At 33.3% G+C, this 14,148-nt stretch overlaps 1 protein-coding gene across 1 annotated transcript; it reads right to left on the bottom strand.

Moving 5' to 3' along the window:
- Window positions 1–2,775: 2,775 nt before the first annotated feature.
- LOC133688961 (cytochrome P450 734A1-like) lies at window positions 2,776–6,437 on the bottom strand. Its single transcript, XM_062108633.1, has 5 exons — window positions 5,957–6,437; window positions 4,783–5,006; window positions 4,421–4,662; window positions 3,957–4,332; window positions 2,776–3,706 (listed from the first exon to the last, which is right to left on the bottom strand). Exons 1-5 carry the CDS (start codon window positions 6,243–6,245, stop codon window positions 3,272–3,274), a joined length of 1,566 nt encoding a protein of 521 aa, XP_061964617.1. The 5' UTR covers window positions 6,246–6,437; the 3' UTR covers window positions 2,776–3,271.
- Window positions 6,438–14,148: the final 7,711 nt, after the last annotated feature.

A 14,148-nucleotide genomic window follows, 5' to 3' on the forward strand; every position in this document is an offset into this window, starting at 1 on the left:
TAGGTAATATATTCTTAAACAACTCTAGATCTATATATCGAGATCCTAGAAATTCTGAATAATTTTGTTTTATAATTTTCAAATTAAGAGCTTGATTTAAGAGTTGGAAATTCTGAATAATTTTGTTTTATAATTTTCAAATTAAGAGCTTGATTTAATATCAAAATCAAGATATTATAGACGCCTTGGTCCATGATTAAAACCATATAAGGCCAAAATGGTAAAATAAATAGGTAAATAAATTTTGTTTTTTTTTTTATATATATATATATATATAATTTGAAGGGGTTGGCATGGCGGTAAAGGAGGTTTGATTCCTTTCTTATGTTCAAATCTTAAAGAGAAGAATTTATTAAATTTTTGTAAATGTATTAAATCAAATAAAAGGTGCATTTTTAAAATGGTTCTAGAAGGAATTTATTCTTTGTAGATGCACAAGCTAACTCGAAAATACAATAAATATAAAAAAATAAAGAGTATAAATGTTGATCTTGGGGAGACATCATGCCTCCATAGATGTTGACGCGGAGGCATGTGAAGACAAACCAAAATGAAAAGGAAAAGTAAAGAGTCTCCATTCCATACTAATAAATAAATAATAAGAGATTAAGATATGGATTTCTGTTACTATTAATCAGGAAAAGTGTACTTTAGATCATTAATTACAGTATTAGTTAATTAATTAATTAATTAATTATGATGGGTTAATTATTCTGGCTCTTCCCAAGCAAGCACAAGCACAAGAACAAGAGCACCGGGTGGCAGGTAACTAGAGCTGCTTACGAGTTATAGATAATACCAAAGCTCTCACACACTATATATAAAACGTAAAAATGATAAAAAGGTGGCCCAAGTAACACGGTATTCTAGGCTTACATCGTGACAAGGAAGAATAAACAGTCTGTAATACTATATATCCGCCATTGATGTGTGCTCAAGAATTGAATATTAGGTCTCGTAAGGTAATTAAGGATGTGATCACATGGCTGATCAGGGCATGCTTCGATTACCTTTTATTTTGTTTTTTTTTTAGCAGAAGAATCACACACCAAAATAGAAGAAGAGACGACTGGGGAGATCGATCCCCCCAGCCACATGCTGCTTCCTGGGGACCATGAGCCCCCTTGATTAGAGCTACCCTCAACAGAGAGCATGAGAAGATCCCAAAAAGCAATACAAAAAGGGAGGCTGCTGCTCTCAAAATCTCACCTGTCACTAAAAAAACCCCACAGCCCCATAAAGGGAGGAGATAAAAGTTCATTTGCATGCCGGATCACAGTCACTTTAGCTTTAAAACAACATTTCATGCCTTGAGTGCTGCAACTGTCCTTCCTCCTGCTTTAGATCTTGTAGTAAGAATATATTTTGTCTATTCTCTAGGAAAACTCATCAGCTCTCCCTGTTTGATGTAGAATGTCTCTGAAAAATGATTTTATATATTTGCTATGGGGATCGAGGACAAATTAAAACTAGTTCAATGTGCGAGCACTGTCCGCAAATGAAATCGAAAACCACCACATAAATACAATAAAATTATCTCTATCAGCAATATCGCCTTCTCGGCCCGCAGGAAAGCCATGGATCGGTAGTAGAACTGAGCGCACATCAATGCCGTAGAAACTATAAACTTGAACATGAAGTAACCTAAAAGACCAGCAGCTTCTACGGGGTTTCGCAAATCTTAACTGGTGACCCTTTAAGTAATCATTTCACATAAAATTAAGAGCTAGCTAGCTAGCTACTACTCATGAAATAAACTTATATTAAAAAAAAGGCTTAATTAATCATTTAACTATGTCCACAATGCATGCATTAATTGGTAAGTGGATTGTTATGATAATTTCCAATAACATGGTCGCGTGCCCGAAATTTCATACCTAATTCCAATGCAAGCAATTAAAGGTCATTTTGAGTCCCTCGAGCAACAAAATGCTAATGTAAAATTTAAAGTGGAGGATTTTTTATATATATATAGTTAAACTGGACATTAGTTTTATATTTTCTAGTTACAAATTCATTTTGATTTTTTAATTGTCTCACAAGTAACTTTAGATTTTAAAATATCATTTAAAAATCCTTTCTCGTTTATATTTCATGTAAACAACAAGTTTTACTCATAAATTATTCAATTTAAACATTGTACGTTTACGTACTTCTTGGCTTGAAATTAATTATTTAAAACTAATTTAAACTTTATTTTTCACACTTTACGACTTATATCTTAATTTAGCCTTTATGATTAAATATAACAATAATGTTTTACGCTTTGATTAGACAATCATTCTTTATCTAGAATTAATTTGTTAATCATTATTTATTTAAGCATCAATTTAGAATGTGTTTGGACCATATTTTTTTTAAAATATTATTATGATATATTTTCAAATAAAAAATATTTTAAAAATATATAATCTTAGACTACTGGTTAATTTTAAATTCTTAGAGAAATTTAAAATCCTACTTAATTGCAAAATTATTGTCACCACCTCACGGACTACCTTCCAGTAGGTATGGAATCTTCATCTCATTAAATAAAAGAAGAAATTTATATTAGTAGCTAAAGAAAGAAATCAGTCCTTTTTTATATGTCAACATCCTAATTACTAATTCCAGCTTTCAAGAGGACGCACTTCATATTCTTGATTAATTGTTTTGTGTTTAATTGGGACGAATTTAATTACTAGCACTGATCAATTTTTTGAAATTATAATGTTTATGGCATATAAATAGACTTTAATTTCTTATGACACACCAAGATTAGAGAGAGAGAACCAATTATAAGAAACGTCAGAGGAAGCTTAACCATAATATTACAAAACTGTCTAGAGATCTTGAACAATATACATTACATACATATGAGAGAAGCCTAATTGTTAAACATTTACTTTCCTAGCTAGCTAGGCTGATTGAAACTCAAATTCGACGGTGAACACCTGCGTGAAAACCTTGGATTAGGGTAAACTGCATGTATTTTGTTGAAATCCCATGGCCATGGTGGGTTAGTGCACTAACTTGGAGAGAAGGAGCTTGGTGGGTACGTACGCAGGTACATATATAGGCAATGACATTTCTTGCTTAATCCATTGTACACTACTAGCTAGCTACTACTGCCACTCCTCCTCACAGGCCCTATGGATATTTTAATGGCAACAATATTATATATTTTGCTGGGAAACTTGCTGAAGTTCTTAATTGCATACTGTCACGAAAGGATAGGGAGGGGTTTATTATTATGAGCCTTGATTTCATTGGAGTATTTGATGATTGATCATCATGGATTGGGCAGGCGTTGAAAGATGATGGGCGCACCATGTTGGGGGTAAAGTAGCATCAGGACCGTTGGTGCATGTTGATAGCTAGTGGCCAATCTGAAAGAGAATCGTTGCAGCATTATGGCGAGTGTTAATTTGGCTTGCAAGATGGCTAGATTTTGGCCAATGCAGGTTCGGACTCCTAGCCCGAATGGAATGAACGCCACATGGTGCTTTGCTGCTCGGGCCACGCCATTCGAGAAGCGACGAGGGTTGAATTCATTTGCATCGTGGCCCCATATGGATTGATCATGATGAAGGGCCAATATCGGTATCAGGAGCTCGGTCCCACGGGGGATTTTGTAGCCCCCCAGCTCTACATCAGCTTTCGACCGTCTGATTGTTGCGATCGTCGGTGGGTACAACCGTAAGGATTCATTTAGAATCATGGTCAGCTGCACACCACAACAAGATTCACTATTTAATTTGGAATTACGGAATTGCCACCACTACCTTTTTTTTTTTTTTTCATAAGTCCAGAAATCTGATCAGTACTGTATCCGTCTATCTAATATAGGATAGAGGGAAAAAAAAAACCTAAAAAAAGCAGTAAAGCAAAAGTTTTTTTTTTTGGTCTGTAGAAACAAGCAAGCAATGTGAAACAGACAAAACATGAATTTTGTAAGTCTTTGAAGGGGGCTTTACCGTCTTAAGCTTGACAACATCATCTTTGGTGGGTATGTCACGTGATCCACATACCCTCAAGACCTCCTCACGTGCTTGAACCTGCCACTGTGGGTGCATTGCGAGTAGGACTGTTGTCCACGTCAGCAAGTTGGATGTGGTCTGTTTGCCCGCAAAGAAAAAGCTCTTGCACTCTTCAACAATGTCATGTACGGTTACATCTTTTGATGAATTTGAGGCTTGAATCATTAGTCCTAACAAATCCTTAGGACCCTGACGATGTGTTTCGTTGATAATGCTCGAGCCCTCTCTTCTCCTTTCTACAAGCTTCGTCAACGATCTCCTGATTTCTTTGTCCAGTTTCCACGAATTCACGTTTCTTTTTGATGGAAAGAACCTGAAAAACAAGAAATTATAATTCATCTCTTGTAAATTTAATAAGAAAAGAAATTAAAGATGTTCACAGTACGTTAATTAATTGCCACCTGTAGCCAGGGATCAGAACTCTTTGGAATGCCACGGCAGCAAGGACCATTTGCTGTGCTTGTAATCGAAAAATGGCCTTCCCATCTTCGTAGCTACTACCGAATGCTGTTCTCGTAATGACTTCTTCTGTTAGGGTTTGGAACCATTCAGAAACTTCAATTTCTACCTCGTCGGAATTTGACACAGTCGACCATTGCTCCAGCATATCCGTTACGCTCTTTGCCACCACCGGAACTAGCAACTGTGTATATTGAAAAATAAATAAATGTATGAGATTACCTCCTTCTTCTTCTCCCCCCCCCCCCCCCTGAGCCAATTAATACAAAAGCTACTTTTAATCTTAGATTAACTTCGAACTTACTTTGAGATTCTCCATGTGGAATGTGGGTGCTATAATTTTCCTATGGTGAGCCCATTTTTCTCCTTTGAGGCTAAGCAGTCCATCACCTTCGAGCTGTTTAACAAGAGGGTGAGCCTCAATCTTCTCATAAAATTCAGACTTGGAAGTAAAGATTTCTCGAATGAGGTCTGGGTCGGACACGGTGAGTCGAACCGTCGGTCCGAACCACACTAGAAACGTTGCACCTGCCAACAACACAAGAATATGCAATTCAAACTGCGTTGCCATGTAAGTACGTTGCAAGGGTGTCAAGCCAGAGAGGTTAATATTTGGACCTAAAATAAACCAGTCAAGTGGTAAAATAGAAGAGGAGTAATTAAGGGAAGAGAGATGGCGCTTGCACCAATCAAGTAAGTAGTAAGTAGCAAGTATCAAAGATGTTAAAAGAGGAATGGGAAGGAAACTTGAAAATCATTAGTTCAGAGAGCAAATACAAAAGAAATGAAGCAAGAAGAAGACAACAGAAACTAATCTGCTTGCTAGCACCTGCAGCTTCATTACAATGAACAGGAAACAAGCTCCCAACAAAACAAAAGAAGTGGACACTGAGTCGCAAATGATGGTTCCAGAACAAAGAATTAATCCTTTGGAGAAGAATACATACGCACAAGAAAAGAAAAGTCATAAAAAAATAATTTTAATAAAAAAATGATAATCTGGCTTAGAGCTCTAGAAAGAGAGAAAGATAAAAAGAAAACGAGAAGTGCAACAGTCCAAAACTCGGAACTTCAACATCAAGCATCCAAGCACAGAAAAAGGCTGAAAAGTAGTTAAAAGAAGTACCTGAACTCAGAAAACAAGAAAGAAGAAAGAATTTTTTTTTTTTTTTTGTAAAAAAGTCCCAAATTCTGGAGGATGGATCACAAGCCAAGCTGAAAAAACACATCATAACAGAAGCACCCACCACCCACAGCTTTAGTGATATTTTCAAGACAAACTCTTATGAACATGTGCTTTGACAGAGATGTTTCAAAAACCACATTTGTTACATAAGTCATTGGTTCCAAAACAACTGTGCCTTATTGATCACCAAGCACAATCACAACAAGTGGTAAAAACTGCACAAAAACTCCTGGTTCATGATCAAGTACACGAAAGAGACAAATTATGTAGTCATCTTAAGGTGTTGAAGTACCGTAGATTTTCTTCCAGTGATGGTAAAAAGAGAGAACTCTAGGAAGTATGTTGTGAGAGAAAGGCATGGGTTGAGAAGAGGCCTTTAACATCATTTCCACAAGCTCCTTCACATTACCAATGAAGAAACGATAAGGGGGTCCTCTGATTCCTTGCTTGGCAAAATGGTGTTCAATTCTTCGAGGTCTCCACCAAAGTAACACTGCAATCTTTAACAACAAAACTAATGCCAAGAAAGAGATGGCAAGCAGCTTAATAAGCCAGTGGTAAGACAACAACAGCTCCACCATGTTAAAACAGAGAGAGAGAGAGAGAGAGAGAGAGAGAGAGAGAGAGAGAGAGAGAGAGAGACAGGGTGGGTGGGGGAGGGGAGCGCTTTCTTTCTTCTCCAATTCGTAAGAGTGGAGCAGCCTTTTCTGTTTTTGCTTCTTATCTTCTCCTCTCTCTCTCTCTCTCTCTCACCGTGTCTGTGTGGTGTTTTTTTTTTTTTTTCTTCTTCGCTTATGTAGGCTGGTTTTTTTTACTTGCTAGCTAGTGTGTGCTGGCATTTCAGTACTATTTCTTTTTTTCTTTTTTTTTTTCACGAGAGAGAAAGACAGGCTAACAAGCAAGGCCAACGGCGTAGGGGCCGCCATTGGAATTCTAAGGGTCAACGAGCACTAAGGGTTTTTTTTTTTTTTTGTTTTTTTTTTAAGAAACAATAATTTATTAACATTAATAGTATAATGTTGTGTGGCAAAATCTTCTAATTATCAATTTTATACTACATATAATCAACATTACACAATCGTACTCTTTTATTCATTCAATTTTAAAAGAGGTCATACGTTAGTATTAAATTGTGAATTATTTATCCCTATTTGTATGTATTTGTTTTTAAGCTCTCTTTTTTAGGGTTTTTGTTTAATGGTATAAAATGCAATATCTTTTTTATTATTATTATTATTAATGTGGGTATCCAGGTTAACTTGTGTGTACATCAACTAATCCTACATGCCCTGAAGTTAACGACCATATAAATCTCCAGTAACCCTTAGATTTATGGGACTCGAACTAGTAATTTCTAAAAAATAAACTCATATAAAATACAAAACTTATTTTCTCTTGTCATTGATAAAAGATGTCTTCAATTAGTAAAACAGAAGTCTTGATACGAGAATCGTAATTTGTTAAAGATTTACACATGTAAAATGGACATTTTGTTCACGAGTATTCTTGGACTAATTTTTATGCATTGAGACTAAATTCACTTCTCTAGTTTGACAATGCTCATAAAATTTATAAGAATTATATTTTTGTGTAAGATTTAAATTCTTATGGTGAATGTGAAAGCATATCTTTTTTACCCATCAAGTTAATCCCCTCATGTAGAGAAAAAAAGGACAATCTTAATACCAAATATTCTCACCGATTTAACAAGATCTCCATGTGCTAGCATTAACCTTTGTTTCTTATGCCCGCCATCTTAACTCCAATCCATTAATATTTTGTGTTAATATTAAAATGCATCAACATTCTCCTCCTTATTTTCGTATTAAAATTAGTTAAGAGAGTTTAGTGTTTAAACAAAAATTATACATAAAAAAGATATGCTTTTCGTTAAACCTTAATTAGGGAGACAACAACCTTTAAAGTAGTGGTTTCTAAATGGTCTAGAAGGAGCTAAAGTGTATAGACCTTGACGAAAACTTACGAAAAAAAAGATAATAAATATCAATAACTTGCAAATATACATTATCAACATAATAAAGTAGAGTGTGGGGATGAAGAACTCAAATAACATAATTTCTTCAAGTTCAAAGCTCCATTTGAAATCATAAATTCATTAATAATGTTTTTGCGAGAATAGTTAAATTATTTCATAGTCACTTCTTTTTGGGTTCATTAGCAAAATATTATAGGGCTGAGCTCACTTTTAACTAAGGTGTATTCCCATGCCTTGTTTTTATCTTCCACAATAGTAAAAACACTAACACAATCTCGAAGAATAAATAATACATGAGTAATAGTTAAAGGTTTAACTCACTAAAATCTTATGAGTGTATGAGACTTTTATTTATTGTTCGCCCCCCTCCCCCCTCTCTTTTTAATTCTACACTTCTTCATCTTTCTATCACACTCCCTTTGCATACCTTTAAAGGATGGCTCATCAAGTATATCTATATGTGAAGTAAAAAACTACCCATTAGAGAGGATCCATGTAAATAAAAAATTGTTAATTGGAGAGAATGCTCTTAGTAAGGAATTAACTATTCTAGATAATCTTCCTAAATAAAGAAGTAGTTACCATAGATAGTTCATTTAAACGAGGAATTATTTATTGTAGATAATCTTTATTGCATACAAAATCATTTCTTAGAAAGAATCTTCATTAAATAAGGATTGAATGAGAAAATTAGGATTTTTGACATAAAATCATCTACTAATCAATTTTATGCTATCACGTATAATTTTCAATCCGATCATTGGATCGAGCTAGAATTTCATGAGGAGTCTCATGGCATATTATTCTATCTAGGATTAAATTTTCAATTCAATTGGATTTCTAAAAAGGCATTATGATAGTACAAACTATTAAGAAAAGAAATTATGATTAGTGAAAGAATCATGAATAAATGGAAAATGATAGTCCTTTTAAAAGGAAACAACTAGCCATAGGTGGAAGAAACGCTTCCAAACTTCTTCCTTTCTTGCATTTTCCTTTACAAAAGCACATAAAGTTGAGTTTTAAACTGGTTAAATTGGTTAGTAAACTCCATCAAAGTGAGTTTAATAAGAGATTAGGAATGAGAAAATAAGGATTTAAAGAGAGAAAGTAATCAAATTGAAGGTTAAAGAATGAGGGTTGGTAAAAACTCAACTGTGTAGCTTTCGGGATCCATAATTTCACTTGGTAAGGTGTTCTAAACTTGTTTAAACAAGTTAGGATAGGAATTAATTAATTTCCAATCAAAAACAGAAAATTTTAAGTTATAGTTCTTGGTTCATATTTGAGGGAAATGATGAGTGGATTGAAATTGAGTTATTTGATATATAATAGGCTGTTCTAAAGGTGAAATTATAAAACATTGAAGAAAAAATTCATGGCCTTTTGATAGTGTGTGGTAGGCCAACTGAGGAAGCAATGAGGGAATTGTGTAAATTATATAACTTTGCATGAATTGTGTATGATTATGATGTATTATTACGGTGGTATTGATTTGGAATGAATTGATTTGCTTTTTCATATTTTTTGTGATTTTGAAGTTGTGTTGAACTATAGTTTAAACTTGAAACTTTTCCTTGATTTGGTGTGGGTAAGTGACAATAAACATTCTTTTCAAGTTCTATTAATTTTTTACTTAATTTTCATGAATAAGTTGATTATAGTTTTGTGTTAGACCTAAGGTTTAGAAAATAATTGATATTAATGATGAGTTTAATGTGCGTAAAGTAGTTGTTTTGTGGTGAAAACATGCTAAAGTAGGTTGGATAATGTTGAAGTTAGAAAAGCATCCCTTGGTTTGTCAAGAGGGAGGTTCAGTCAAGCTAGCAATTTAGGATGGAAATTGGTTTGTATATATATTGCTTACTTGAAAATGATTATTTATCATATAATTAAACATGTTAAATGAGTTTTGAACAAGGAATTGAAAAATAAAAACCCAAGGTTCTTTGGGTGAAGGTTTCGGTCATAATACATAGAAAAAGGTTTAGGATGTTATTAATTGAATTTATAAATTTAAAGTGTGTTTTAGATGAGAAAGAAAAATGAAAGAGAAAACGCAAAAGCAAATGGCTTGAAGGTTTCAGTCATTTTAAAAAAATGGTAGGAAAAGACTGTTTGAGTGGATCGTTGCCTTAAATTATATGGAAACAAATACCTTGAAAATTTAAATGTTAATCTTTGTTTAAAAATACATGATAAAAATAAAAGGAAGGATAAAGTCATCATATTAAGTGAAACCATAGTTTTGAAACCAGGCTTGGCCCGGCGGGTCGACCCGGGACTCGGTCGACCTGGGGCTGGAACTGGGTATGGTTGAAGAAAAAAAGGGAAGAAAAAACTCGATGTGACCCGAATGACCCGAAGGGGTGACCCGACAAGACTCGATAAAACCCAATTTCAACCCGTTGACTTTTTTATTTTACTAAAACGACGTCGTTTTGATTTTTAAAAAAATTGACCTGGATGACCCAGTCAAAACCGAGAACTTGGGCCTTGGATCGGGCTGGCCACCGTGCCAGGTCTAAAAACTATAAGTGAAATACTTGATGGTCACTGTTATATAGTGATCTAACATACATAAAAAGGGTTGGGTCAAATGGGTTAAAATGTTATATAAAAAAGACATATATATTAAGGTGGGCGGGTGTGTGGCTAAAATTGGGTATATGGATGTTAAGTGGTATGTTTAAAAACATAGTGGTGCATTGTTGTGTGAATAAATGAATATACTTTGAGTAAATGATACATTTAGATTTTGATAGATGATGAGAACATTGGAAAGTGCAGGTGTGTGTTGAGTCTTGTGAATTTATCTTATTGTTAATTCATAAACATAAGTTAAATAAGGGCCACAATAAAGTTCTTAGGTTGATTTGATATGTTTATAATGGTTTGAAAAACTTATTGGTATAGGGGAGACTATTGGAGCTGGGTAGCGAGTTAGAGTAGCAGGACATTCTCAAGTTACAGGCACTTGGCTCTTAGAATCTTTAAATACTGCTTTACATAGTTGTTATTTTTTATAGTATTGTCTTTGCATGATAAATTAATCATGTCGTGAAAATCAAAATAATTCATAGTGTAATATGCAATGGTTGTATTGGATGTGATGTAAAATATTAAAATACAATGCTCGTATAATGTTTATTATGAGAAGTAAAAAAAAAATAGAGTTAGAATTGTAATCCCCAATGGGGATGATAAAGTAAGTAAGTAAGTTAAAGTGGAGAAGTGTGTCGATTTATAGAAATGAAATCTATGTATACATAATGAAATGAGATTATGAATCCGTAAAATAGATATAGGACTTTGAAAATGTTCTATTTGGTAGTCAAAATAAGTAATTTAGAAAGGAGATGTTATGTTGGTAATTGAGGTAGGTATTCAAAATTGAATGATTATGGCTGGTATTCGAAAAAAATATTGGTTATGCAACGCTGTAATTTACGATTTAGATTCGAGATAGAGAAAGTTGTGCAAGTATAAATGTATAGGGGTAATAGGTAAAGAATGGTGTGATTATGATGGGTTTTAAATTAAGGTAACTAAGCAAAAGGCATAAGGCATAAGGTGTTGTAGTGGGTAGGAATTCAGTTGAACAGGATTTAGTTTTAGGTATGTTGCCAAGAACGTGTGACGAACTTGGTATGAGAGGTTAAGGAAGAAGATCTAAGTAGCTGTCATAAGTGGAGCTAGTGGCAACAAGATGACTGATTGTTAGAATATGTGATTGACTATCTTTTTTGAGTGGAGTTAGTGGAATTAGTGAAACTAATGGCTAAGATGTTTAAATTAACTAGCTATATTGAGTGTAGTTAGTGACATCCAAGTAACTAAATATTGGGATACAAGAATGATTAGTTGTCCTGGGTGGGGCTAGTGATATTAATATGATTGACTACCAGGATACTTAAATTGACTAGTTATCCTAAATAGAGCTAGTAAAATATGAGTGATTGAATGTTGGGATATGTGATTAACTAGTTGTCCTAAGTGAGGTTAATGGCATTAATGTAATTGTTTATTTAGATACTTAATTTGACTAACTATCTAGAGTGGAACTAAAGGTGTCAGTGTTATTGACTTATTGATGTTATTTGACTAGTTTGCCATAAGGTAAGGGCTAAAGGCATTAGTGTTTATTGATGTTTGAAATTGTAAGGTTAGCCATATATAAAGATAATGGATTAAGGAGTGCTTATCAAGGAAATACTCAGGGTCAGGATTTTAGTATACTAAGAAAATGATGTGATATATTCTTAGGAAGGGTAGAAGAGGGAGGTCAAATTATTATTAGAAAGAAAGCCATCTTGGTAACATGATAAAGAGATTGTTATTAAAGGCTTTTTGACAACGTAAAATGTCGAGATTGAAGGTTGTTTTGGCAGCATATTGAAATCCATTTAAGAGTTGTTTTGAACAAAAACTTGGTGTGTTTAGGAGGTTTTCCTGCAGTGTATTGAAGTATGTTTGAGGGCTATACTGGCAGCGAGTTTGGTGGTGATTGGTGATTTTTTTTACAGCATGTGTAAATGCATTTCAAAGTTGTTTTGACAACATGTATAGGGTTTACTTCAAAGTTGTTTTAATAACATGTTGGTGACATGTTTTAGAAATGTTAAACATTATGTATGTAGAGCGTTATAATCTTTGTTTTTGATAATATCTATATAATGTAATTGGGGAATGTTTGACAACAAGTGTTTATATATGATTGGTGGCTGTTTTGATAGCACACTAGTGCATGATTGGTGGCGGTTATGATAGCGTGTTGGCATACAATAAAAAATCATTTTATAGACATGAATGTGCAAGAAGAGTGGTTGTTAAGATGGTATGAAGTTACACAAAATTGTATATACACTCTAGAAGGATTCATGACAAATGTTCCAAGCAGGGACTCAACTTTGCCTCCATATATCTATAATGGATAGTGTTATGAAACTAAGTAAAAAAAAAAAGATAAGTTGGTGAGGTGTGGTTTAGAGAGATGAACCTTCGAGATGGCTTCTCGTATATGACAAAACCTCCGAAACAAGTTATGTGTCTACCTCATGATATAGGGTGATGAATATACAGTATATAAGACCCTGAGTGAGGGTTATAAAGAATTAATTAAGCGTTGGAAATGAAAAATAAAATGTTGGTAGGTGTATGGGTTACCCTATGTGATATATGATTTATGATATTGGTAATTAACTCATTTTACTTTGAGGTTTATGACATGAATTTTTTTTGATTCATAATATGGAAGAATTAATATAAATATTATGTTTTGCAAGGGTCTATATGCACTCCCACAGGTTGATAGACTAGCTAACCATATGGCCAATGCTCAAATGAGATATTATACTAAAATGATTGTAATAAATATATTTTATGATTGTATTGTATTATAATAAAAGGACTCAAAAGCATTAGTTGAATATGAACTTGTAAATTATTCATTTATAAAATTGATCTTTAATGTAAATCATGTTCTATGATTTGACAGATTTTATTAATATTATTATGTATATGATGCCAAAGTGATTGGTTGTTTGAAATGCTAAAGCCTAATATTAAGAATGAGATTGATGCATTGTTGGATTCATATATCCATTGGTTGGTAAATAAGTGTTCTATATAAAAAGAAGAATTGTTTTAAGGACTCAGACAGAGGAGACTTTGTCGATATCCTATTAGAAATTAAGAGACATGAATTATAATTATATGATTGTGATAATGACTAGAAATGAGTTTATTAATGTGGTAAGATTATAACTAGATGGATAAAACATCAATAAGATTTATTGATGCCAAGTGTTTAAAACAAATGGCCATGTGTTTCTTTGATATTCAAAGCTCAAAGTATCCTTCAATATTATGGAAATTCAGTATATTATATTAAAGCTCTAACTATTTTAATAGATGTAAAAAAGAAAGTTATCAAGCTTAACAAAATCTAGGGGAAAATGAAACTCATCGACCTCTTCATTCAGTATATATATGATGTTTTAACTTATATTTTTTTTTCCAATTGAAAGCTTAACCCTTCATACTTTATGTTTAACGATTCCTTATGATTGGTTGGAATTACCTGAAAATGTGAACTTTTATTTTCTTTTAGTTTTTTTTAGGTTTGTTATTTTATTTTTTTATGTCTATTTTCTCATTTTTAATTTTTACTGCATTGTGTCTATGGTATATGTATACTGTTCTCTTATGATTTTTTCTCTACTCTTGGATATGGGAAATAGGTTGACTCCAATAATCATCTTTTACTTTTTTCAATGAGTAAATTCCCATCCCAGTTATGACTTTTACAAGAGTCTTCAGGAGGATGTACTAGAACCTAAATCAATAAAAAATGTTGCCAAGTTTAAATTTAGAAAGTTTAGTAAGTCTTCTATGCTTGATCTAAAAGCTAAAAAAGAAGGATTATGGCCTTCTAAAATGTCTAATCCTTAACAATAAAGAATGATGAGAGTGATAAAAAAAAGTTG

This window comes from Populus nigra, chromosome 3 (assembly GCF_951802175.1).
Source record: "Populus nigra chromosome 3, ddPopNigr1.1, whole genome shotgun sequence".
Lineage (NCBI taxonomy): Eukaryota > Viridiplantae > Streptophyta > Magnoliopsida > Malpighiales > Salicaceae > Populus > Populus nigra.

Coding starts and splice junctions, on each gene's coding strand:
- LOC133688961 (XM_062108633.1), bottom strand. CDS start 6,245: ATGGTGGAGCTGTTGTTGTCTTACCACTGGCTTATTAAGCTGCTTGCC. Junction 4,663..4,782: donor TCCACATGGAGAATCTCAAA/GTAAGTTCGAAG, acceptor CAATATACACAG/TTGCTAGTTCCGGTGGTGGC. Junction 3,707..3,956: donor ATGTTGTCAAGCTTAAGACG/GTAAAGCCCCCT, acceptor TGTGGTGTGCAG/CTGACCATGATTCTAAATGA.